The sequence below is a fragment of the Plectropomus leopardus genome, chromosome 14, assembly GCF_026936395.1.
Source record: "Plectropomus leopardus strain MGB_pleo_1.0 chromosome 14, ASM2693639v1, whole genome shotgun sequence".
NCBI classification, from domain to species: Eukaryota; Metazoa; Chordata; class Actinopteri; order Perciformes; family Serranidae; genus Plectropomus; species Plectropomus leopardus.
In genome coordinates this window covers 27,444,340-27,471,752 of record NC_142189.1, presented here as the reverse complement: position 1 = coordinate 27,471,752, position 27,413 = coordinate 27,444,340, and the positions used below count along the sequence as shown (strand labels likewise).

General features: G+C 38.6%; 1 protein-coding gene and 1 long non-coding RNA gene across 9 annotated transcripts in view; both read left to right on the top strand.

Annotated features, from left to right (window-relative positions):
- The window catches only part of ldlrap1b (low density lipoprotein receptor adaptor protein 1b), a 48,026-nt gene extending 34,825 nt beyond the window's left edge, over positions 1–13,201 (top strand). Inside the window, exons 6-10 of one of the 6 annotated variants that reach the window (XM_088087424.1) lie at positions 2,821–2,916; positions 6,177–6,271; positions 7,560–7,594; positions 10,056–10,087; positions 11,753–13,201. In XM_088087424.1, the coding sequence (XP_087943550.1) occupies positions 2,821–2,916; positions 6,177–6,271; positions 7,560–7,594; positions 10,056–10,087; positions 11,753–11,799 (305 nt within the window). In that variant the 3' untranslated portion in view covers positions 11,800–13,201. The other 5 variants (XM_088087422.1, XM_088087425.1, XM_088087423.1 and 2 more) reach the window with 5 other exon arrangements.
- Positions 13,202–13,278: 77 nt separating this feature from the next.
- Positions 13,279–18,886, top strand: LOC121954160 (uncharacterized). 3 transcript variants are annotated; one of them, XR_015778658.1, is made up of 4 exons: positions 13,279–14,276; positions 17,606–17,803; positions 17,891–17,965; positions 18,793–18,886. It is a non-coding gene; the product is annotated as an uncharacterized LOC121954160 (long non-coding RNA). The 3 variants fall into 3 exon arrangements; XR_015778657.1 differs by having other exon boundaries at positions 13,280–14,276; positions 17,898–17,965; XR_006106543.2 differs by having other exon boundaries at positions 13,281–14,276; positions 17,895–17,965.
- The last annotated feature ends 8,527 nt before the right edge of the window (positions 18,887–27,413 follow it).

Sequence of the window (27,413 nt, the reverse complement as noted above, 5' to 3'; positions counted from 1 at the left end):
TCTGATACAGAGCCATGTACACAGTGCTGCTCCACCCGCAATGGGAAAGCAGTCTTTACCCTATTTTAGTGGGTTTACCTGTGTTTTAAAAAACCTGTGTGCACTTTATTTTTGTGGAAAAAGGGATATATGAGTCAGACTCAACCCTCGCTCCTCCCAAATATGGTCACTTCTGGCTCACAAAAAAAAAAAAAAATATTTATAGAGTTTAATCTCTTAATCGGCCAAAAATTCTCAGGGTAATGTTTTATCTTTTTGTCTTTTCGGACCAGGAGTAAAAGCATTTCGTCATCTTTCATAACTATCTCTGCTGATATTTAAGTGCTCTAGAGGAGTCCTTACCTGTTAGAGGTTGCCAGGGGACACATTCAAGAAGACATTTTCTGTAAGAGGAGATTTTTAGGAGATTGCTTGGTGACAGTAAGCTTACTGAAAGGTTGTTTTGCCAAAAAACTGAATAATATTCCAGAATATTTATGTGGGATGTACAGAAACAATAACACGCTGTCCCTGCGAAAACTAATGTCCTGCACTTAATTGTAAGGAGGAAAGTGCAGCTGCACAACAGTGATGACTCTGTCAGAGCCAACAATTTCAGAAGCAATGAATCAAACTTTGATAGCACTGGTACCTCTCATCATGTACATGATGAAGGTCCTCAGTGAGAGTAGACTTAACTTTATTACACCAGGTAAACCATTTTTATAGGGTCTTATATCATGTTTTAGTCAGGCTGTTTTACATAATAGCAGGGCTATATCATTTAAAAGGACAGGATACACTATAACAATATACTGCTTGTTCATGCTGTTATGGTGCATTTTCCAAGACTGTGTGACATTGCAGATGTATGACATGACTTAACAAGGTGGAGTTGAAAGGTGAATTGGACGTTGGAAGAGAATATTTCTTTTTTTTTCTTTCTTTTAATGGAGAGGCTTTATAAGTTAATTTCAAGTCCTACTCAGATGTTTGTATTCCTAGTTTATAAGGGTGCTTTGTTGATTTTCCACCATTTTTTTATCACAATGAGTGAAGTATGTGTAGATGAACTCTGGTAAACTTTCCGCCATCTCACCAGATATATCCTCTCATCTCTTAGCTCAACTCTGCTGGTTGATGCATTTTGCATCATCTGTTGAATTTTCGTTGGCTCTAGTGCTGTTGCTTGAACTACAGATTGTACGGTACTTCTGCATTTTCATGTACCACCCACTACAGACGCAAAAGCAATAGAAGCAGAGCAATAGAAAGCCACCTCTCTCTCTCTCTCTCTCTCTCTCTCTCTCTCTCTCTCTCTCTCTCTCTCTCTTTGTCCAACTCAGACTCAAAATCAGATCAAACATCAAAACTAGGCAGTGGCGACTGCATATAAACTAAGATTCTGTCACTGCACTGCCAATGTCTCGCTTAGAATGCTTTCATAAACACATTGTAGTGTCATGTTTGGTAATGCGAAAATTTATGAACAGGAGGTGGGCGCCATATTGTTTCCTGTGTTGAAAAAATGGAGGTTAAAAAAAAAGATTAAAAAAAAAAAACTAAGCAGCAAAATATAAACCAAGACTCTGTTTCTGTATTGCCTTATTCTCTTCTCAAATGATTTTAAAAATATTTTTTAGCTAACTGTTAAACTGAAATACTAGATTGTTTGGTACCAGCTGGCGCCATATTATCTTCCTGTGTCAAAACGGACAAGTTGGCATCACGCAGGTGAAAGAAGTGTGCAGTTGCTTTACTTAAGTAAAAGTACTAATACTACGCCGTGAAAATACTCTGTTACAAGTAAAAGTCCTGCATTGAAAATATTACTTATCTAACAGAAATGTTAGTAGGTGTAATCAACAAAATGTTCTTAAAGTTTTAAAAGTGTCCAGTGCAAAAGATTAGAAAAAACACCCCAAAACTCAAATTTAAATAAATGAAATTTAAAAAATTGAAAAATATTTTCTAAAATAGTTGGAAATTGTTTTTTTTCAGTTGCCTAATTGATTAATCATAGAGCTGTTTCAACTGTACATGTCAGATGAACTGGTATTTTAATTTAGAACTTCACCAAGATTTTATAACCTTTTCTTTAGGTTTTTTTTTTAATGTCACCTACCAGTGGGAGTGTTTATTGGTCCGGTGCTGTGCAGTGCATTCTGGTAGTTGTAGGTTTTCTGTGTCTTGAGTGAAAGCTCTTTTTCTGTTCTCTTTGTTCATGTAGCACCGTTTTAAAAAACATCCTTCTACTGCAAAGGACAGCTTGGTTTTATGAAATGACCATCTTTCTAGCAGCAAAATACTCCTTCAACAACAGAGGAGTGATTCTAAAATGCGCTGTAAATACGGGCTGTGTAGCTAGACTGAGTTTAAGAGAGTAGGAAATTTAGTGAAAGCTGTTATCGGTCACACTTGGGGATCTGCACTGTGTGAAAAACCTTCTTAGCAGGTGAAAATGTTCGGAGTGAGCAGAGCCTATTATCCTTCTGACCCAGATGCCATGCCTACTCTATTTAAATGCTACAGTTACTGTATTTACGGCTGTATGAAGTGTGTGTGTGTGACAATCCTTGAGTCCCAGGCACCTCTAGGTTTCAGCTGGCAGATGGCTTGAGTAATGGCCTTAACCTTATCTGCCAATTTACCGCTGCTAATTTGTTTACACTCATTATATGCTTGGTTAGTGAAACATTCTCAGCAAAAGTAAACACTTCCCTTAGTGTTGCACTGCAAGGGCACTCACCCTGTGGTTACAAGCTCCTGAATCAGAGTTCGCCTGTCTTTACTGACTGCTCCTTTTTCTTTTTTTTGTGTGTTTCTCCACACCGTGTGCAGAGAAAGAGAAGCGAGTGAAGTCAGGTTCAGATGGAGAAGGAGCCAGCAACTCCCAGTCGGACAGCTCGGCCAGCCTGGGCAGCCTGAAGGGAGGAGGTGAGTCATGTCACCCATCATCATGTCTTTCTCTCTCTCTCTCTCTTTCGCTTTTCCTGTCATGGTAATCATAGCCTCGGGGTGGGGAGGAAAAGTATGCAGCCACTTGTCAAAGGTTGGCTTCTATTGAGGCTCCTGGTCAGCTGGCAGCAATCTGCATTTTCTCAGTTATTCTTTCTCGCCAGTATCATTAACAGCAAATGACATTTCGGGGTGATTATGTATGATGATAATGGCGATGATGATGATGGTGGTTTTAATTTGAAAACATTAAGCTCCCTTGCTGTTTTGTAGATCCATTAAAAACAAATCTTGGTTCAGCGACCCCCATGACATTTTATAGTATAGTATTACAGAGAAGTGTTCATGGGCAAACGGTCACATTGTGTTTGATTCTGGAAGCATAATTACAGTCCTGTTTGCGTAGGAAAGCATGAAAGAGGCCTACATTTTCTGCAAGCTCCATTGTTTGATCAGATTTACTCAGATTCCACGACTGGAGAGGCGGGTCGTGGCTTCTAATCATGTTGTTGACATCCAGTGAGCCAGAAAACCTTTAGGCATTATTAGTTCCATGTATTGTCCACAATAAGATGAGGAGCATCATGTTGCCAGTGGCACAATGGCTGCACGCTCATTCATCATAATGCTCGTTCTCTTTGTTAGTCTCGGTTGTGCATGCCTTTTCCCTGTCACACATTGTGAGCGGCCACTGTACTCTGATCCTTGTGGTACTGGAGGTTTCAGCTTGAGACACTGGCAGTCTTTTTTTCTCCAAAAACATCTAAAAACATCAGCTTTGTACTGAGCTCCCGCCTCTGCCCAGCCAGGTGGCCTCAAGCCAGAGAGAGATCTCTCTAAATCTGTTCTGACACTTTATTTCGGGCTGTGGCCCTGAACGTGTAGCATTTTATGAGAGACACAGGTTTTTAAGGATGATCCCTAGTGAGAAGACTCGACAAAGTCGGACTTGGAAACAGATTCTGGCAACAGAGAGGCTTGGTGTGGGTTTTTGGACCTACGTTATCCCGTTGACCGTTTGGTGGGTCATTTGGCTGCCAGCGGATAGTATTTCTGTAAAGCAAATTGGCGTAATTGTACAGCAGAGTAATGCAGGGTAGAAGCTTCTGAGTGCCTTTTGAAACGAGCCGAGCATTTCTGTCCTGCCAGAGGTTTTCAGCGTCAGCCCTAAAGCAGTGATTGGGGGCAGCAGAGCTTTAAAGTGATCACAAGGTTACATTTATGTACCCTTCACTTTGGCTGATCAAATGGCATGCCACCGAGTCAGAGGGACTCTCTGGATCAGTGGTGTTGTCAGAGGTGAGTCAGCTTTATTCATGAGACATGATACCTTCACATCTCTCCCGGCACCAGGGCCTCTTACAGTGACTATAAAATCTAAATACCACTTCTTCTGTGTCAGCGTGATTGTTGGGGGATTCAGCCGATTTGATACCGATCATCCCTACTCAGTTTTCTCCTTTTCACATGGTTAAAGGAATACTTCACCCTCAAAATGACTATTTGTATTTTAATTATGTTGCCTTGAATTCATAAGGAAAACCGTTTTTCTTATATGCCTCCACAGTGAACGGAGAATCCAAAAAAGATGAGCATTTTTCATAAATTGGAAGTAAATGGAAATAGCAAAGCTATCTAACATATTTTTTTTTACAAACTGTCACACAACTTGTGTTGTATAATAATAATAGTAACAAGTCTCATTTATCCAGTCACATGCTCAGTACTTTACAAACACATGGACACTTGCTAAAACATTGCCTTTTACATCAAGTCAGTATGAACACTCTCGAAACAAACAGTACATACAGTGCCTCTGAACTCTCCTTAAGCTGAGCTCATACTCATGCGAGTGCTCAGGCACATCAGGATGCATTACTGGTAGAAGTGTTTAAAATCCTTATATGTTAACAAAAATGCACGTGTTTTTGAAGTACTGAGCATATGACTTGATGAATAAGACTAGGATCATACCACATGAGTTGTGTGAAAGTTTGTAAACTGATGTTTGACGTAGTTTTTCTGTTAGTTTTATGGCTCCCATTTACTTCAATTAATGAATAATTGTCTCCATTTTTGGATTCTTCATTCACCATAGAGGCATATGAGAAAAACAAAGTTTTCAACAAGAATTCAGCTTAACACACAAGGAGTAATAGATGCACAAATGGTCATTTTGTGGGTGAAGTATTCCTTTAAAAGTTGGACTTCAGCTCTAAATTATTTTCTGTTATCGATTAACATGATGATTCTTTTCTCGATTAATTGTGTAGTCTATGAAATATTCTTTTAAAGTGAAAATTTCTTATTATAATTTCCCAGAGCCCAAAAGTGACATCTTCACATTGCTAGTTTTTTTTTCTGACCAAATATGCACAATTGAAAGACATTTAATTAGTTGTCTCAACTGATTCATTTAAAAGGCTGAACAATGACCGAAACAAGTGACCGGTTACTAAAACAGTTGCCCATTCATCTTTCATTTCGTTAATTGACCAATCATTAAAGCTGTAGTTAAATGCACTAGCTGGGTGTCTGTCCCATATAACACCTGACCATCAGATTAGTCTTGATCCCCACTCACTTTCCCCATAAATGACTGCTTCGGTATCACAATATGGCTTTCTTCATAACAACAGAATCTTCTAACTGTCTTTGAGCCGGTGCTGACAGAGAGGGCAAGACTAAAGGAGTTGCTGTTGCATGCTGACTCACTTACTGTATATGCGAGCTTCTCTTTTGAGGAACAATGAAAATATAGAAAAGGTTATTTAAGGATTTGAAGTTTCAGTTGTGCTAAACAGTAGAAGAATCATTGAGCTTTCACTGTTCTCTGTGGATAACATTAGCCTAAAGACTAGAGAGAAATTAGTGTTGACACACATTATTGACACACATTAATCATCGGGCAAGGCCATTACAAGCCAATCCCATTACAGATCAGTGGTGTCACTGTGGTTAGGCGTGCGAGTCAGGGGGTGACTCCCTGCTCACTTATCATAAGTGACAATCCACAGATGGCTGCATCGCTGAGATACATTAGAGGCTTAATAAGAAAAGTGGGCCTGAACCAATAGCGCGGCATCATAGACTTTGTGCATTCTGCTGCTGCATGAGAAGTTACCAATCATCGAATGGTTAATTTATTAATATTGTTTTCTCTGGGTTTGGATTTGAATCTATCTGAATCTGAATTTTAATGCATTTATATTTTTTTGTGTGTCTGTTTTGTATTGCAGAGGTAGCCACAGGAAAACTTCTGGATTTGGCAGAGGGAGCCAATGTGGCGCTGGTCCACTCAGGAACAAAGCAGACTGAATCGGATCCCTTTATGGTGCATAATCACGCTACAGAGAACAACAATACTGTATGGGTAAGACAAGAGTCAGGCTGGTCAGTAAGTTTCAGCTGTTGAGGCTTGATAAGATGGGAAGAGAAGAATGGCACACAGAAAACACTGATTAATAAGCCAGAGTGCCTGGTGATATACTGTACCTGATGCATTCAGAAGAGTGAATTCTACAGTTTTTCAGCCGCTACACAGAGTCAGACAATAGCCCATTGAACAGCACTGGCCTTATCAAACGGTCACATAGCTGGAGAGGGTGTGGGCTGCAAGGAGCTCAGTTTAACAGCCCAATACCATGTGAGGCTAAAAAAAAAAGGCAAGAGGTGACTGTGTACACGTGTGAGTGAATGTCGTATGCTGTTTTTCCACCAAACACTTAAGAGTATAGTACCTATTGAACCCACAAGTAACCAGTACAGAGGGGATGTGCAGGTCACTGTTTTTGAAACCCCCACCCACCCAACCTGTTACGAGAACCAATCCGCCTTGCCCGAGCCACAAACATATGTGTGAATCATACCCAAAAACAACCCGCAAACAGCAGCTGAAAGTTTGTGGTAATGACCATCGCCTACAACAACCTACTTGCTGTCGATACATTGAATGTTATTCCTGGTATTCCTAGCCTTATTGTACAGTTCCTAGAAGCTGTGTTTCACCACCACAGCCTCTAATATTAGTTTGGACAAAACATTGCGTTAGGTGATGACAAAAAATTCAACAGATGGAGTAAATGTTGAAAAACAGCAAAGTTATTCTTAAGTAACTTTTAAAGAACACTGCTTTGACACTTAATGACCCACCCGCTTGAGACTTACGGTATTTACAGTATACATTATTTATTGAAAAAATATCAAATATTTTAAAATTTGATAAATAAATTAAAACACTGGAGTGTTTAGAATCTCTGTGGAAATCCGTGGGGTACTTAAAAATAGCAGCTTTGTGCATTGAGTTTTTGATGAGCAATAGTGACGAATCTCTCTTGACTAAATTAATGGACTGCCGTGTTTCTAGCTCCACCCTTAAGTATCTGATCTGTGTGTGAGAAAACAGGACAGTGCAGAGTGGAGTGGTTCTGTTGGCATCATCCACAACTTTTGACCATGGAAACGCAGAAATAACTGATCCAATGTGTGACAAACTGAACTGAACTGACAGCTTGGTGGAAACAAGGCTTTAACATCTAATGAACAAGCACTGTTTATTTATCATCTCTCATGAACTCTCTTTACTAACTCTTTAACCAACATGTGTATGTTCTGTGTGGCAGGAGTTGGAGGACGGTCTGGACGAGGCTTTCTCAAGGTGAGAACTGGATTTGGGTTTTTCCTTCAAGGCTGAGCTTTGCTAAACAGCCACACAGGCTGCTGTTCTGGAAATAGCCACCTGTGGTTTGGGCTGCTCCACCAATAAACACAGCCTCTCCCTCTGCTCGGTTCAGCCCGGTGCGCTCCCACGGAGAGGAGACGGGCTCAGCTTACAGGCCCTGATGCAACCGACACCCGCCCTTAGCCTGCTGCTTTTGTAGGCTTCGTTTATCATCAGTTTGGGCCCACACACTGATTTCATTTGAGGTCAGAGAGCCTGTAATTACAGATGAGTGCGGCTATCGCAAACTCATATTGAAGAAACCGATTTTTATCACTCTAGCAATAGTTGTAGTGAAATAAAGGCACAAGCAGAAAAAAAAGAACTCATCATTTGCAGGCTCAAGGCTGACAGGAAAGTGAATCGTCTTCGCTGATTACAATTCGTTAAACTTTGTCTACAGTGTCAACAAACAAATCCGAAAGGAGTCCGCTGTGATTAATGTCTCAATTTAATCTGAATGAGCAGCATAGTCCGATAAGCTGCTGTGGTCTGCTGTCAGGTCGCACGCTGCAACTGTTTACAGCCATTAGTTTTGGACCGCTATAAAGACTCATTCAACACTTTATTAGTGCATTTATTTCCTTTAGCCCTGCCTTTCATTCGCCCTGCTAATTGGACAGTGGGCTCCTTATTCTCCTGCTTTCATTAAGTGAAAGGGAGAATGGGCTCTACAGTCTCTGTAATCAAGCGCTAAGAGGCCATTTTAGCCCCGTTATCAGATGATTATTTGTCTGCACACACTGTAATTACACCCCAGCGCTGTTAATCTTTTGCTCGGTGATTAATGAGGATGCTCCCAGCATAGACACGGATACATCAACATGTAGATTTTCTGTAATTGAAGGATATTCAGCAGGTCAGGGGGCAAGGTTGAAGTCTTTGTCTATCAGAAGGAGCTGGTTGTACTGGGTGATGTTGGGGTCAGAGCACAGGAAAAAACTTTGTGACAATTCGTGATTCAGTGAGTGAAAATAAAGAGAACCCCGAAAATCAGGTAGCATTTCAGCACCTCCAGTTCCCTCGTCTTAAAGTCAGTGTTTTTTTTTTAATGGGTTTTTGGCTGGAAGCCTGAAATAAGGTTTGTGGTTAACACAAGCCGAAGAGAATTTCATGTTTCGTTCTACAACATAGGATATGTCAGTAAATATTCCACTGGTGAACTTAGAGGCTTTTATGTGTCTTGCTAACAAGTGAGCTTAATGAGACTACAGAACATCATCGTGCCAGACCGTGCCGAACACGGCTTAACAACCTTGCAGTGGTGGCGGAGCGACTGTAGTATAGTTCATTTATAGCCTAACATGAGCTTTTTATTTCTGGTGATTACATTTAGGCTTCAGAAATCCTGAAAGTGGTGTTCATTTCTGAAGATGATCTTGAACAAAATGTGAGTCACCATAAAGTGTGAGTCATCATAAAGGTTTGTCTACCACAGAGCAGATTTCCTGCCATAATCCAAAATTCAATGGAAAAATCCCATAGGCTTTTTGACGGGGTAGATGTCAGCTTCGGGGCTGGTTTACAGAAGAACGTCATCCCTGGGGCACTCTATTACTGAATGATATTACCTGAAAGTTGACACGTGGCACATACAGTTTTGCACGAGGACTGAAATAAGATCCAGATAAGTTGTGTAACATAAATGAGCCTTGCCTTAAGGAAGCTCCTCCACAATATTACAAGATAAAAGAAAACTATAAACAGCAGAGACTCTCAGTCAGAGGGTGAAGCTGGAGAAGCATACGCACCATCAAAAGCTACTTTGAGACTAAGAAAGATCTTTTATTGTTTATTATGATTTATGACAGATTATGCACTCATAAATTTGATCAAAGTACTCCTTATATAAACATCCACAGGCACCAGGTGCCTCCTCTCCCTCCCTCCTAAAATCGAGATCATGTAACAGACAGCAAGTTGTGGGCATCATAAAAACGTCATCTCCCTTGACAACACCAGAGTTTTAATCTGAGGTTCAAAGAAGATGCTTTTAACTTTAATTCCAGTTTATTCCAGATGAGTGGCATTAAAATTCTTGTAGATGAGGAGTCTTGTCACTCCTTTGCAGACAAATACATACATTGAAATCATGTCTATGCTATTTATACGACTGTACCGCCATCTGCTGGCTGCAGAGTTGTTCATTGTTGTAGATGTAAAAGCCTGTTGATCATAGTGAGGAAAAGGCCAGTTTGATGTGTGTTTTGAGGCAATATGGGTCTGTTTTCTCATTTTGGTTAACTAATGTTATGGCCTTATATTAAAGCATAAAAATGTGGACATAAAGTCACACTGTGGCCACATAAATGTACCCGCTGGCTTTATTATGAGGCTATTGAGAATAGTCCAGAGTTTAATTCTTGCCTGACATGTGATGTTTCCTTTGCACCCCTAGCCGCAGTCTGGATAGCTTTGAATCCTACTCAGGTAACGATGTTACATCCACCTCATTGTCCCCCTAGTCAACTCACTATTCAAGCCTGCTCATCTGTCTGGATATCCGTGTTCAACCGGATAAAGACTCATGTAGTGTCACATTTTTCTTTTAAGGCCATATACCATTAACAAGATGAGTTATTAGAGACGCATCAAAGGGGGAAAACTCCTCATCCTCACTCCACAGTTTGATCCATCCCCGAGCTTCATCAGACACGTTTCACTGCCACAGAACCTGGTGTAGTGTGCCACCGTGTCCACGTCTTCATCACGAGTGTTTTATGTGTTTCCGTCTCACATCCATCAGCTTTGCACTCTGTTAGTGCCATGACAGTGAATGAGAGACGGTGAATGAAAACGATGTGTGTTCACATGTAGGTCTAACATGTTTGTGTTTAAAGGAACTGTGTGTAAGGTTCAGGGGGATTTAGTGGCAGATTGCATCCAGCTGAAACTTCTTTCGGTTAGTATTCCTTCAGTGTTCATTGTTCAGGAGGTTTCTACTGGAAGCTAAATTATCTGCAGAGGTCTCTTTTTCTCCATAACAAATATTTACCAGTAAAAACACTGATTTAAACCAGCTTTATGTTGCAAATCACAGTTTCTACTGTGTTGTGTGGCCTGTCTGTGACAAGCACGTGCTTAATACGTGCTCACCTATTCTCTGATCTAAACGATGAGGAGATATTTACCATGAGCCAAATTATCCGTAGAGGCCTCCTTCTCTCCAAAACAAGGTGACTGGATGATTTAAACCAGTAAAAACACTGAATAAAGCAGTTTCATGTACAAATCAGTGTTTATTAAATGCTATTCAGCTCACTGGAGACAGGCTGCTAGCACAGCATCTCCTAATATATACTGAGCAATTTTCTCTAATAACTCAAGATCAAGATGTTTGGGGTATTTCTGCGGGGAGCTGAATTATCCTCAGTTTTCCTCCTCTCCAAATTAAACAGATAAACAGATTTAAACTGGTAAAAACCCTGAATAAAGCAGTTTCGGGTTAAAAAAAAGAATGGAAAAAAAGTGTTTTTCCAAGGCTGCTTACCGTGGAAATGCTGCTAAAAGACATAAACATGTGTAGCCCTGTCTATAGCTGGTGTTTGGTTTGTCCATTCTGGGCCACTGTAGAAACATGGCGCAGCAACATGGTGATATCTGTGGATGAGGACCCGCTCCCTATAAAGATATGAACAAATTATTCTAAGGTAACGAAAACACTGGGATTCTTACTTTAAGCTGATTATACACTAAAGAAAACATATTTATTGTATTGTATTCCATTTTTGTCAGTATATCTCCCTAAATCCTTCATGCTGGACCTTTAAATATGCATTTTGTATGAATGTCAGGCTGGTTTAATATTGAACTGATTAGCTCATTAATGGAGTCATTTTATTGCCACATGTGGCCACATGTATCTTTGCTTTTTTTAATTGTGTGTGGTTGTTTTTTTTTTTTTTATTATTACAAATAGAGATGCAACTGTGTTTATAACTCGTGCTTATGTCCATTTTTGTGCACACTGTACCTATCATTGTTCACAAGCTTTTGAAGTGGAATAAATTGTCTTTAGTAATAACAGCAATTTTGATCATCATGTTTCATCATAGCAGTTGCTAATAAAATGTCTGTTTTCTTTTGTCCCCGTAGACTCGCTGAGTCTCGCACTAACCCCCAGGTCCTGGACATTGGGGTAAACCCTCAGGACTTCAACACTGAAGAGTGCCTGTCCCCAGGCAAATGGGACCAAGAGGACACAGACTTCAGCACACAAAAAGGCACTTTCTAAAGTGAAGCCTCTGCCAGGAAGAGAAAACAGGGAAACACGAGGAGGACTAATCGAAAACACGGTCGGAAACTGAAGTGATAGACATTTGTGACATCAGTAAGGTTTCCCACCTTCTCGCTGTTGCCAAGTCGTCTCAGTGGTTGAGTCCCGTGGCTCTCTGATGCATCTGCGTCTACAGAGAAGGACAGCATGAGCAAGCTGCTCACAGAACAGGCCAAAGCAATACAAACTAATTTACCCCTTTTCTATGAAAAAAAATGCAGTCATTTAATGTTTGTTACAGTCAGTGTATAACTTCCTTTTTGTGTCTGTTTACCCATTCACTGTTAGTAATATGTTTGTGGTATGTGCTTGTGTACATTGCGTTAAAGTGCGTGTGTGGATGTACAGAACATAAGTGTACAAAGTGATATGAGAAATATGATTTGTTGAGTTTTGAACAAGTCGTTACATGAGGTAAAGGTCAAAAAGGGTGCTGTCATATATTTTATTTACTCAGAGATGGAGAAATGGAACTGGATCAGAGGGAAAGGTCACAAGTGAAGGCCACCGATGCACTAGTATAGGACAAAACAAAGTTACTACCTATATGTGCTTCAAGGATTCAGCCTCTCGTTGGGCGACAAAAGCTTTAAAAAAAAAAAAGTGTGCATGTTTTGGTCAGAGAGTGTTTGTGTGGAAGATGGATGAGAACAAAATGACAATCTTATTTTTTTTCTAATGCAAAATCTATTTTTGCACTCAGCATTCATTCACTTTTAAAAAGCACATATTTCATGTAAGGGAATTTAATGTCAGTAAGCAACAAACTCATTATTCAGGCTTCAATGCAGTGCCTATGTTCACTCTTTTCATGTTTTGTTGTTTTAACTTTGAATCACAGTGGATTCATTCTGCTTTTCCCCCAAGATTGGGAGGAAACTGGAAAAATCCAAATAGCAGTTTCAAACTAAGCTGGTCATAATTCCCACTCTGGCTCGCAGACCTGGATGTGAAATTGGAGGCAAGTCAGAGTTGTCAGAGCTGAACTTAAACTTCACAAATGTTTTTTTTTTCTTTAACCCTGTCAGCAAGTAGCACTAATCAACTGTGATTCATAGTTGAAAAATCAAACATGAAGGGGCTGAATGTGTTTTATCGGCACTCTACCACTGTATGTTAACTTATATTGTTGCATTGAATTTGCTAGTTTACTTCTTTTTTTTCGGGAAGAGTTCCCAGTGTTATTTTGGAATTTGTTTATGTATGAATTTAATTTAATTCATTAATTTACATCAATTTCAATAAAAGTCAAATGATGTATGTGTGAAGTTTATGATGTACCTCTGATTCAGGTTGCAAGGGGTCGGGAAATTTTCTGTAAATTTCCCATCTTCACTGTGTCTCTGTTTACTTTTTTAACAGGTAAACTCTCACACACTGTCCAACTTGCAAGAAAACGTTTATTTGCAACGTTTCAGTTCTAGACCTTCATCAGGCAGTTTGTCACAAAGGGTTGGGCATCTTAAACAGGACGTGGCTACACACCTGCAGCCACTCATCATTATGACCTCAGCAAATGAACAAACAAAAAATCTCGTATTTTTCACAATAACCTCTTCCCAAGTAATCAACCCACTCACGCATAACTGTGCAGAGACATTTGAATTCTCCAGCGAGGACGCAGGATTTCCCCTCTGCCGTTCAAATGAAGGGTGCAGCGTCCTCTGATGATTTAAAGGTTCAGATGGAGAGACTATACCTAAAAGAAACACGCCTGGCTCAACACTGAGCGAAAATTGGCGCAACAAGAAAATCCTAAGCCTCCACAATCGGGGAATCTGGTGAGAATTCCATTAAGAGATGGGGAGAAAATTTAAATAAATGCTCTCTTGACCTAATGTTACTCATCATTGATCAAGTGTCCACAGGAGCAGACACAGAGATTGAAAAACAAGCGGAAATCTTCATAGATAAGTTTGGATTCACTTCCAGTTCGGTTTAGAGTTTTGCCAGCAAACACAAAGAGAAGCTACTCAGCATTAAACTTAAAAAGTACAAGCGTGACACTGAAGGCTATCAAAGAAAGGAAATCTACCACTGGGAATTTAGAGAAGGAGAAGCACCGTCCCAGACTTAAGCCACAGCCGCGCGCACAAGCGCGCCAAGGCACACGATTACGCGCAGACAGAGACCTGATCACCGCAGGGAGCATGCCAACTACAGCGATTCCTCCGTGGAAAGTGACTTCACCTTTAATAGCGACTCTGGCATCCCACCGAGTCAAACCCCTTTTTTATACAACCGAAAGAAACACGAGCGGAAAGGAAGAAGAAACGCAGGCGGGGCAAGCGCGCATCCAAGCACCGGGCACCGGCCGTAGACGCGCAGCAACTGGCGGACACGGTAATAAACATCTCCTCTAAGGAACTATCTAATATCATATGAAGCTAGTGTCTAAGGGACTGTCCTTTGCGCCTAACAGGGAAGGTATGCTTTTGGCTTAAAAGTTGATCTCTTCAAGTGTTTTAGACTAATTAAATTCCGTCATTTTTTTCTTCAAATAAAAACACTGCAACGACCATTGATGCTCCTGTCTTCAGAGCCGAAAGCACCTTCTGTCCACAAACAAATAATGCATCCATAAATACTTTATGCAGACTTGTGGAGCAGGACATTATGAAAATGACAGCCAAACCACGCCCTAGCCTTTTAATTTAACCAAGAGTGAGATACAGTAAATGAATTTATGATTGATAAAGATATTGTAATCTAAGTGGCTGATAATGGTGGTGGCATCTGTGTCCAGGATGCTGATAAATACAAGCATGAAAGAAAGAAAGAAATCCTCTCTTATTTTTAAGATGTCAAAAAGAGGGGATGCATTTCTGAATCTGAATTAGATTTTTCTGTACTGTAAGAACCTTATCTGACATGTGATATATACTTTACCCAAAATACATACATATCTCCCAGCAACCCTCCAGGTTGTCCAATAGTGGCACAGACAGACTCCCTCTGGTCTCCACTGTCTAATTTTGTTGACAATTTTATAAAGCCCGATGTCCAAACACTACCAGCATACATAAAAGACTCCACTGACTTTATTGAAAAATGTCTTTATTTGAGTAATTTGCCTGATAATGTCCTCTTGTCAACTCTCACCATCACAAGCCTACACAAATATACCCCATGAAGGTGGTTTAGAGGCTCTAGGTTTTTATTTACAAAACTGCAATAATGAATCTAATTCTCCTAACCAACTGATCCTAGATCTAGCTAGAGTTATCATGAAACATAATTACTTCAGCTTCCAAAAGGACTTTAACCTGCAAGTTTGAAGCACAAGCATGAGCACCATTTGTGCACCTAATTATGAAAATTTATTTATTGGGTTTTTTTTAAGGAAAGATTTATCTTTAACCCAGAAAAAAACTCACTTGTCAAAAGTTATTAAACAGTATCGATTTATGAATGACATTTTCTATATTTATAATGGTAACTCTGATGAATTGATAGACTATTGAACAGTTTAGATTTAATTCACAAGTTAGAATTTACATCTAACTACAGTTATGACAGAGTGAGCTTCTTAGACATGTGGGTTATTAAAGACAAAGGCTCATTTATAACTACTATAACTCTTTTACCACAAGGACACTGACAAAAACATCCTGTTGCTAGCCTCTAGTTTTAACCCCACTCCCCTTAAAAAAGGTCTCCCCATTAGTCAGTTTTTTGTTTAAGAAGAATCTGTCACCCTACGGAGGATTTCTAGGAGCAAGCTTTGGACATGAAAAATAGATTTGCACAGCGGAGATATCCCTCAGCATCGACAGATCATGCTTATGAACTGCCCCTTAAAAAACACGATCGGATCTACTTAAAAGAGTGTGAAAAAAGGAAAAATGTTCTCTGTGACATGCATCACTCAGCACTCTACACACTCGGACACGATTCATTCTGTTTTTCAAAGACACTGGCACGTTTTAAAATCTGACACTGAACTTTCTTCTGTTTTGAAGGACCCTGCCCTTTTTGTAAACAAAAGAGGCAAAAACATTAAGGACCTCCTTGTTCATGCAACTTCTCTTCATAACACCTTCAAATCTGATGACTTTTCTCATCCCCATATGGTTAAAAGTTCCCTATCAACAGTATTATCACATGTGCATCACACGTCGTCTACATCATTCGCTGTCCATGTGGCCTTGGCTATGTAGGGAAAAATATAAGAAAACTAAAACAAAGGATCAGTCAACACAAAAGTACAATTCAGAGAAATGACAGACTATCCTGTTGCTGTTCATGTTAATGATGCACACCATGACGTCTCCTCTCTGTGTTTCTGTGGCGTTGAATTAGTCACCCTTCCACCCAGAGAAGGTGACCATGATGAACTTCTGAAACAGCGGGAGGCTTACTGGATTCACACTCCAAACACTTGCACCCAAAGACTCAATGATGAACTGTAAATTTGTTAGTTATTTTTATGTTTTTTCACAGGCTTGTGTGTCCTTAGATAATGACTTTCTTGGATACATGTGAAGTATGCACAATAATAATCAGGTTAATTTCCATAGTCAAGTGACCTGTTTTGTGTGTCTATTTATATGTATGTGATTCAACACTCTGAATGTGGTTTCAGGTACATTTTTGGACTCATCTATTCAGGGAGTTAGTTGTGGGGTCTTTGGTAAAAAGGATGCCATAATGAGATTATTTGTTCTCTTTTTGGATTTTTTTTGTCCATTACAGTGTTCCCGTTTTCCTGTTTTAGAATGTAATTTAACTCTTTGGACCTTAAGTGTCTGTTAAAATTTAAAATCATGAACTGAAAAAATATTTATTTACATTTGTTTAAAATTGCCTTCTAACCTTTTGATAGTCGTTTATTGTCGTTGTGTATTGTTTGTTTGTTAATCTGCTGACGTCATAATGATGAGTGGTTGCATGTGTGTAGCCACATCCTGTTTAAGATGTCCAGCCCTTTGTGACAAACTGTTTGCCTGATGAAAGTCTAGTACCGAAACATTACAAATAAATGTTTTCTTGCAAGTTGGACAGTGTGTTGGAATTAAACTGTAAATTTTTTGATAGACATATTGTTCTACTACGCACCTGTCCCATGATATAGATGTGCAAAATACATTTTTTGACTGTTACCTTTTTTAACAGAAAATAGTTGGCAGAGGAACACAACTGCATGGCGGTTGGACAGTCCAAAGACATGCAGCTCAGGTTGATAGGTGACTCTAAATTGCCCTTAGGTGTGACTGTGAGCGGGTATGGTTGTCTGTCTATTTGTGTCGGCCCTGCAATAGTCTGGCGACCTATCCAGGGTATACCCTGCCTTCTGCTCGATGACAGCTAGGATTGGCTCTAAATGTGCTTAATTTAGTCATCATTATGACACCAGATATTTCTGTGTTGCTGAGCATTAACACCAGTTCAGCAAATGTAAATGAAAGTTGTGCACGAGCAGGCACATAAGGTCATGTTGTTGCTATTTACTTCAACATGTGAGTGTTATTATTGAATGAATCTGGCAATCGTAGTGTCACACACAGAGAGGAATTAACTGTATTTATCAGTTAAAATGATTAGTGTTGCATTTTAAAGATGATAAAAGCATTCTGTCATTCATGTTTTTATCTTCATCTCATAAACAGTCCTTACAGCCCTGCTGAAGAACGTACACATCCTCCTCATTTGGCTCGTCTTTGCTTTGACAGGCGCACCTTCATCAGGCGACCCATCAGTGGCTGATGGCCCCTCTGCTGGACCACTACGAGCTGCTTCTGGTCTGACAGCTTTATACTTTTCAGCTGAGCCTCCTTCAACACCAGCAGCCTTTGGACTCGTCCTCAGCCTGACGATGAAGATAAAGCTGAAGATGAAGATATGAACCACTGGACCACAAGAAAACAACTGTAAGACAGCCCATTGTGGGTCAAATGCTGCTACTTTTGATTTTTTAAAGAGTAATTTGTCTTCATTTACGTGCATGTACTGTGGAGGCAGCAGGAGTCTCAACAGGGAGACAACTCAAGACCTCTGCAAATACAGTTCTGCATGGATGGAGACTGTGAAAGGTAAGTGAGATTCTGTTCCTCCGTCATTTGTTTGAACTGACGCTTTTATAGCAGAGCAGTGGGAGATCAAATGTGATGTCGAATGTGAGAAAGCTTTTTATTGCAGTGTAAGAGACTGAGCTGCTATGATATATAAGATAAGCTATTTTTCTTATTTTGCACTTTTGCATTTATGGCTCCATCTGCTGGTTGGCCTTTACATTAAGAGTATGCATAATATGCCGTTGATGTCCCCATATTGGTATCGACTATCGGCCAACTGAGTTGTTATATATCAGCATATTGGGTATCTGAAAAAAAATCCAATATCATCCATCTCTAATTTTGATTAAATGTTTTGAAATACCTACATTGACACACCTTTGATTGATTGGTCACAACAATACAGCACACTGCACAAAAAGATACTTTTGGAGCTCTAAAGTCCATCTGACAAAATTCAGATCACCAGTCTCTAACATCTGTGACCAAGAGATGGGAATTCAAAATACTTGAAGACAATGCACTGCTAGCAGTGATGCTGAACCAGGATGGAAAAAGACAATACAATAGCACAAATCTACTCTGTTTGTAACATGGCAGTGAGCAAGAGATGCCTCATGAGAAAGTAAGATTTGTCTCCTAATTTTGCAAAAAAATACTAGACAGTGACAAGATGAAAAAAGCCTGAAGATTAGAAAAGAAGAGAGATAAAATAATTAAAACATTTTAAAATTTGGGGAAATGTCCAGAAATGTAATATGTATGTGTTTGTGTACATTAGCCCTTTTTTTTCATTGACTATTTTATTTTTTATTTTATTTTTCCTTATTTTTTTCCTTTTCTAGGTCATCTTCTTGTTGCTGATTTATCTTTTCTTCCTTAAAAACAACTGTAAATATGTTATTATAATAATCATGAATAAAGATTTCTTGACACTTCCTCTCTTTTTCTTCTCTGGTCTCTAATAACCAAAGGTGTCTGAATGCAGCACGAGAAAACATGTTGAACAATACATATATTAACGATTGTATGCAACACACAGTGTTACTGTAAAATATTTTTATATTAGTGAGGGAATCATTTGTACAATTATTGTGAAACCTCTGTGGTGTTCAAATAAAAATAAAACATCAATAGCGCGTCATCATAGTTGCTTTGATGTGGGATTCTGGGATTCTATGGAATGCATATATATACTGGAGGTTCTAACATTCGGCACCATTTCACTCCTGATTTCAGAGAGAGAAGTACTGAGCTAGCGAGATAAAACCAAAGACCACAGCGACAACCCCAAAGACACCAGAAACTGATACCAGTTTTACTTTTCACCATGGAAAAGGTAAGAATATGCACCGTTATAAATAAATTGAAACTTTTCTTTAGTTTTGCCTTTATTCGTCGAGCAAAGCTTGTTAGCTAACCTAATTTTAGCTAGCATTAACAAAGTTCAGGCTGGCTAGCTAAAACGTTCAACCACAAAAACGACCGCAAAGGACCAGTGACTGACTTAAATTGCACCGAAAGCTGTAAGAAATAACAATTTTAAATCGTTTTAAAGCTTTTCGCAGTTTTGTTTTCATTAAATATGCTTGGTTCAAGTAAAGCTTATTTGCTAACCTAATTTTAGCTAGCAGGAGACAAAGTTCCGTACTCGCTAGCTTAAATCTTCAAATGCAAAAACAACCGCCAGGCACTATTGAATAATGTACAATTTCATTATGGAAAATATAAGTATATAACAGTTCTAAATAAATGTAATGTTTTTTTTTCATTAGATATGCACATGGTCTTTTTAGTAAAGTTTGTTTGCTAACTTTATTTTAGCTAGCAGGTGACAAAGTTACTTGCTAGCTTAAAGCTTCAACTGCAAAAACACCAGTAAAGGGTCTAAGTGGAGAATATAAGTAAAATACAAGTAGAAAACTTTTAAATAAATGTAATGCTTTTTACAGTTTTTTCTTTAGATATTCCCATGGTGGTTTGTGTAAAGTTTGTTTTCTAACTTAATTTTCGCTCGAATTCTTGTTTCTGTTCATCATATTTCAGTCTAACCCTAACATGAAATAATTACAACAGTGTAAAAAGAAAGGGGTTTTAAATTTTAAACTCTGTTAAAGTCTTCTGAGGCTTTTTATTTAAGTCGACTCAAATTCTTAAAGGTGGAAGGCTCGAGTTCACATTTGTAGTGTCGCTATTAATAAGTACATTAAGTACATTAAGTACAAACATTAAGTAACAAAACTGAAATTTGACAACAGACAAAACAAGTCTGCAAAAATAACTGCACAAGTAAGCTGACAGCATAAATTTTAACACCACTTTGGGTAAATGAATGCTCATTTTGCAAATAACAGTATTATGTTTTCTTTGGCACCTTTAATGACGACAAGAAAAAAAATCATGCATGTGCGGGAAGCATATTGTGAACATCTGTTTTTATCAAGAAAAAAAACATGCATGGATTTGAAATTGTTGGAACATAAAATGTTTTATGCATCACAGGATTTTTTCCTAAGATTTTGCTGATTAAATGTTTAATTTGATCATTTATTCAAAAGATGTTAGTCAAGTATCTAATTTTCGTATTGCCACTTTTAATGCTATAACTTGTGGTTTTCAAACCACCAGTTTATCTGATAGTGACATGAGGGTTGCCTTGATAACTGTGATGGTTCCTGCAATGAAGATAAACAAGTGTATTTTAAATCTCAGTTCAGCACAGTTGTATTACTGTGTGGTTTTTGTATCAGATGTGTGATGTTAAACTTTGTTATAAGTCTTGTTTGACAGCCACAGAAATCAAAGCAATGCGTTTGGTGGTTCAGGCATCTGATCAGGATGCGTCCTGACAGTCCTTGGTGCCTCCTGTTAGAGGTTTTCTGGGCACATTAAACTGGTAGGAGACCCAGGGTTAGAGCCAGAACAGGGATTATATATCTCCTCATCTGGTGTGGGAGCGCCTCAGGATCCCCCAGAGGGAGCTGGAAGGCGCTGCCGGGGAGACGGATGTCTGGAGTATCTTGCCCGAAAATTAATAGATGTATTTTGTGGCTTGATTTTTCTTTGCAGCTGGTCACAAAAAATATTAATTTTCTCATAGTTGTTGTAATCCTAAAAACAAAAATACACAACACACCTTTGTTTGAAGCTAATAATTGGACTGGACTGGATGTAACAAAGCTTTGTAGAATATATTTTTGATTTTATTGCAGTACCAGTTACTTTTAATTGTAAATATTTAAGAAAACAGAAAACAATCAAATGTTTCAGAAAGGAGCTGATGGCAAATAACAAACTGGAACAAGCAGAGCCTGATAGCATAAAAAATACAAAGTCAGTACAGTCAGACCTGCTCTATCCTAACATGATGATCAGTTTGATTTGTGCCACTCTACTGCATCAGTCTCAAAGGGATTTAACTTAAAGAGTTCAACCTAACCTAACCTTCCTTTTCTCTCTGTCTATCTCAATAACAGCCAACCAACAAGAGGAAGAGGGAGCAGGACAGCAGCTCTGGATCCAGCGAGGAGCCCCCGGCCTCCAGACCCCAGCCCTCCACCTCTGGCTCACAGGTAAGGATGGGAATCTTAAAGGAGCCTCAAGACTCGGTTTGATTCTGTTTAGTTGGTGTAGGCTTGAATTCAAAATGATTTTCGACTGAATGATAAGAAAAGAACGCAAAATTTAAATTCTGAGTTTTGACATTTGTGAATCTGTGCCAAATCATCCATGTTTTTATTGCAAGACATGTAGAAAACCTTTTCTTTTCCCCACCCCTGCTCACAGGTGCACCCTGTTCAGCCAGAGAGGAGCTCCAGTCCTCAGCCGTCCACCTCCGGCCATCAGGTGAACGCTGCCCCGCCAGAGAGGAGCTCCACCCCCCAGCCGTCCACCTCAGGCCCACAGGGTGGAGAGCAGGAGGCTGCCCCGACGGGAGTAAGTAGTCCATCCTAACACTCTGCTGTAAATGTGCACACACAGAGAAGTGCCTTCTGTGGAGTAATACAGTGATTGTGAAAATACAGGAAATCACTCATAGAAGAATTCCAGTAGGCATTTTTCGAGCACATCGTTTAACGTGAGAAAGTTGGTGTGGAGGGATTACTTTTCCTTCAAGAAAATAGGGCTGACTTGTGAGTGGTCGTGGTGTTTCTGTCGGCAGAGTGACCTCCACGACCTGCCTCGACCCAAATGACTCGTCTCATTCTTCTTACTGAACTCGTTGGAGCTTTTTCTGACTCTTTTCCCCTCTGCCCATCTTTCTAAAAGCTGCGTCCTTTTGGGCCGAGTCAGAGAGAGAGAGCGCCTCAGAGACGCCCCGAACGCCACCAGCCACCTGCCGGAGGACGACGCAGACCTCGCGACCGCCCGCTTTGATGTGCAGGTAACACTCTCCGTGTTGGGCAGGCCTACTGTGGCCATGCCCACATGGGTTCCACTTGCTAGTCAGTCTCAGGTGATGTCTGAGGTTTGGGGTTGGTGGGTTAACTCTCCTTACAGTGTGGAGCTGTGAAACTCCTCTCAGGTAAAGGGCGTGCGTTACTGCACCATCAGGTAAAGTATACTTAGTGGCAATTCCACCGCCACACACACACACACACACACACACGTTTATAAATCTTCCTCTACAGCTCTTTGTTTTCCTGCTTTATAAAAAAAAAAAACTCAAAAAAACAAAAAAAACCTTTTGTATGTCGATGTATTGATAAGTTTGATAAGCTGATAAGATACTGATAAGTAGTAATTTGTTTAAGATAAGTTGTTATAAGTTTAAGATAAATAATGATAAGTTTAAGATATTAATAGGTATCTTTAGGACATAGATAACTATTAAGGTTTAATTATAGATAAGTAATGTAAGTTAAAGAGACAAGTATAGATTAGTTTAAGTTATTGATAAGGGATAAGTTTAAGTTCTAAATAAGTAACGATGCGTTTAAGATATTGATATGTATAAAATTTTCAATAGTAAGTTTTAAATGTTGATAAATATTGATTATGTTATAGATTAAGTTGATAAGTTTAGGTTGTAAGTTGTGACAAGTATAAGTATGATATAGTAAGTATAAGGATAAGAATGAAATTAAGAACTAATGGTAAGTTTAAGGGTAAGTTTAAAGATAAGTATTGATTATTTTAGGTTATAGATAAGTGATAAGTGCAGGTTGTAAATACTAAGTAAGGTTAATTATAAGATATTGACAAGTATAGAAAAGTGTAGGTTGTAAATACATCATGATAAGTTTAGATATTGTTGTGTGTGAAGTGTTAAGTTTAGGTCATTAATAAGTAATGGTAAGTTTAGGATATAAGTAACTACTTATAAGGCTTTCAACTCTCCCTTTCCTCTCACGAAAAACAAGAAACTTCTTTGTAGATTGTAAAGTTAAGCGTTGTTAATCTTTTTTCTCCACTTTCTTTGAAAAGCTTTTAAAAAAAAAACATTCAAAAGTGTCAAAGACTGAAAGGCTTTGGGAGGGTCTCCAGGAAATGTTTCATTCATTCTTTAATTTTAAAGCACCATTTAGGTTATTTTAATTAAGAAAGGACAAGAAATACTCTTTCAAAATCTTTGTTTGTAGTCTTTATTTAAATTTAAATCTCAGGTTTTGAATTAAAAATAGGTTCAAAGCAATTTTAAGAGTTTGCAGAGCAGTTTCATATTGTTGTTGGTTTGTTAAATTTGGATGGAACATTTCCAGAGGGTTAGGGTTAGGGTGGGCGGAGCCTCCTAAAACCCTTTCCTTCTTTTACTCTTGTTACTGTTATTGAGTTATCATAAGTCCTCTCTGCCATTTCTTTTACTGTTTCTTAAAACAAAAAAACAATCTAATTCTACAAATGTACATATTCAAATAAAATTATTTAGGATGTTGAAGTATTGATAAGTCTCTTGTCATATTTCTCTGTTTCTTTAAAAAATACACAAAAAACAAACCCCACAAATTTGCACATATTTGTCAAACTTTGGGCTTCTTTAAATCTAACTCACTATATAAATTTAACTATATATATATTAATATAAATATTGATTTAAAGAATGCAAACGTGCAAATAAAGCAAAAACATAAACTCTAAAGATTGTAGATCAACAAGGTGCAAAAACAATACACAAAATCTGGTGAAAATCTAAAATATACAGGCAAGTAAAAAAGAAATTTGAATGGAAATAAAATAGAAACAAAGTGAAAATTACAAGTTAATAGTGACACAGTGGTGTGATTAGTAGCAGCAAAGTCAGCAAGGTATAGTTTATGTAAACAGTGTACACCAGAATCATTTGTTACAACACGAGTCCTAAAGCCATTTCTGTCTGTTATTGAGTCATCAGAGCGAGTTCAGCAGCAACACAGTTTAGATGGTTTAGTGATCAACAGGTCCACCATTAACAAAATTATGTGGACACCCACTCTAATTATCAGGTTAAGTCGCCTCAGTCTCACTATAGACATCTACTGCTTACCTGGTAGCAGTAATAATACTTCTGCTAGTTTACATTGTAGAAGTACTCGCTGTAAGATGTACAGCATCAGAGCTAAGTATAAGAGCTAATAACACTGGTATCAAGTTAACAGCAGAGTTAGTCCTGGTAGTAAAATCAATAGAAGCTGTGAAGGAGCAGTGTTGGCAGTAAGAGAGGCTGTTGTAATGGCTTTATAACAGAGGGAAAGGACTTTAGGACGCTCTGCTGGCTACACTCCAGGGATGGAAATTAGCACCAGCCACCAGCCAAATGCTGGCAAAATATACAAGTGGCTGCTAGATTTGCTTTCCTCATCAGACAAAAAAACAATGGTAATCTATGGAGAGGCTGCTAGATTTTGATATCCACATTTGAGTTAATTTCCAACCCTGACTCTGTTCTACTTTTATCTTACAGTCATTTTGTTAATATAATGTCTGAAAACTATTTATTATATATATATATATATATATATATATATATATATATATATATATATATATATATATATATATATATATATATATATATATATATATATATATATATATATATATATATATATATATATATATATATATATATATATATATATATATATATATATATATATTGATTAATGTGATAATTTAACCATGTTCCAACAAATTTAAACAGTTGTTTCTCTCTTTCTTTTTAGCGAGCAGCACTGTCCAAAACATAGAGGTAGCTTTATATATTTTACAGGCACTTACTGTCGCTTTGAGTGATTAAAATGACACTTGCTAGCTGACTCTATTTAATGGCAAATCTTAAATCCTGACATTATTGCAACAAAAAGTGCACAGCATTTTCTAGCAAGGTCATTTTAAATGTTATTTTAATAATAATGGTTCTGATGATGAGTGGACGGCGAGGCGCAGGAGGTTTGCTGCCACAGGAATTTGACTCTCTGAAGCTGGAAACAGGCCAGTATCAAGACAGAAGAAAATATCTTTATCAGAAGGTAAAACTGTGAATTTTAACACAGGTTCTAGCAAACACTTTGTAGTACATGTGAATTTTGTATTGCAGTAGTATTTGCGATGTTTAATGTCTTTCAGATTGAGAAGTATCCTCTCCAGCACAATACAGGAAATGACTAACTGAAGAATCCCAGTAGGCATTTTTAGTGCACAGACTTTGAACATGAGAAAGTTGACGTGGATGTATTTATGTCCTTGAAAAAAAAACACGCCCGACTTGTGAATGGTCTTCTGTTGTCAGAGTGACCTCATGGACCTGCCACAACCCAAATGACTTGTCTCATTCTTCTCACTGAAGTTGTTTGACTTGTTTGTACCTTTTCCTCCTCTGCCCCTCTCTCTAACAGCCTCGTGCGAGGAGGCTGAGATGGAGACGGAGGAACCGGGGGAGACGCTGGAATGCCACGAGCCATCTGCTTCTGGCCCGCTGCAAGGAGGGAGGAAGGAGCAGGAGTGATGCTGCAGACCTGGCAACTTGTACTTGGGCGTGCAGGCAACACTCTCCGAGTTGGGCAGGCCGACCGAAAACATGGCCGCTTGGATTCCCATTGCAGATGAGTGATGGTGCAGGTTTGGGGTTGGTGGGTCACTTTTCCTTACAGTGTGCAGCTGTAAAACTCCTCACAGGTAAAGGGCGTGCTTCGTTGCACCATCAGGTAAAGTATACTTAGTGGCAATTCCACCACCACACACACACATATGCACGCACACACACACACACAAGCACACGTTACTAAATCTCTTTCTACAGCTCTTATATTCCTCCCTTTAGTAATATGTTTTTGGAAGTTCTGATAACTTTAGGTTGGTAAATTCAGGACCTATATAACTGTTAAGTTTAGATGATGTTAAGTTAGTTGAGGTTATCAATAAGTGATAAGTTTAGGCTGTAAATGAGCAATATTAAAAATGTGGTATTGATAAATACTGATAAGTTAAGGTTACAGATAAGTAATAAGTCTGGGTTGTAAAGAGGTCATATTAACTCGAAGCCATTGATATGTATTGATAAGTTTAGGATAATGATAAGTGTTAAGTGTAGGTAATAGATTAGTTGTAGTACATTTAGGATAAAGATAAGTAACTCTTTCTCTCTCTCTTTCTAAAATAAATTAGAAATAGAAAAAAAATGTAGTAAAGGGTAATGTCATAACTCTTGTTGTCTGCCTCCACTTTCCTTAAAAAGTGTCATCAAAAATAAATTTAGAAGGTGGGTTTGGGTTAGAAGTAAAGCCTTTCGCAGGGTCTCCAAGAAATGTCTTCACAGATCACAATCCGCTGACCTCTCTCAATTCCTTGCGTTCTCTTAATCAGCGGCTGAATTTGGGTTTATTGGTGGTGAGTTTTCCCTCCTTTGTGGTGGTGGATGAGGCGGTTTTAGCAGTGAGATCAATGTCAGCCACAAGACGTCAGTAGTTCACAAGTCTTGACTGCTAATCCTGCAGTCTGCCTTTTTTTTGTCAAGGTATGAGGCAATATTTCCATTAGGTTAGTGTGGGTGTCATGTGGATACTGTATGAATTGCAACAGAACTGGAGATTTGATAAACAGCTCCACACCATGTAAACCTATGTCATCATTGTCAGAGGGAATGCTTGTTCTGACATAAAGATGTATTTAGGGAATAGATGATAGACTGCAGATAATTTGTTAAACAAAAATAGATTAGTTATAAAAAAAACTCCACAGAGAACCTGTTATTGAGCTTCTTTGTGTAGTCTTGACCTCTTACACTGCATTTTGCAGTGTATATATATGGATATATATATGGGTCAATGACAAAAACAGCTTCTAAAAAGGATTTTTTTAAAAGTACTTTCAATATAGATGTCAAGCATATTTTTAAGTCGGGAACAATGTGTTTAAACAAGTTTCATTTATTGAATAATTTTTCTAACTGTTTTTACTCATTTTTTAACAGTTTTTTAACTTCACAAGAAAAATGTCAGGTGGCGCAACCAAATATTTATAAAAATATATATACATTCCTAGTTCCTAG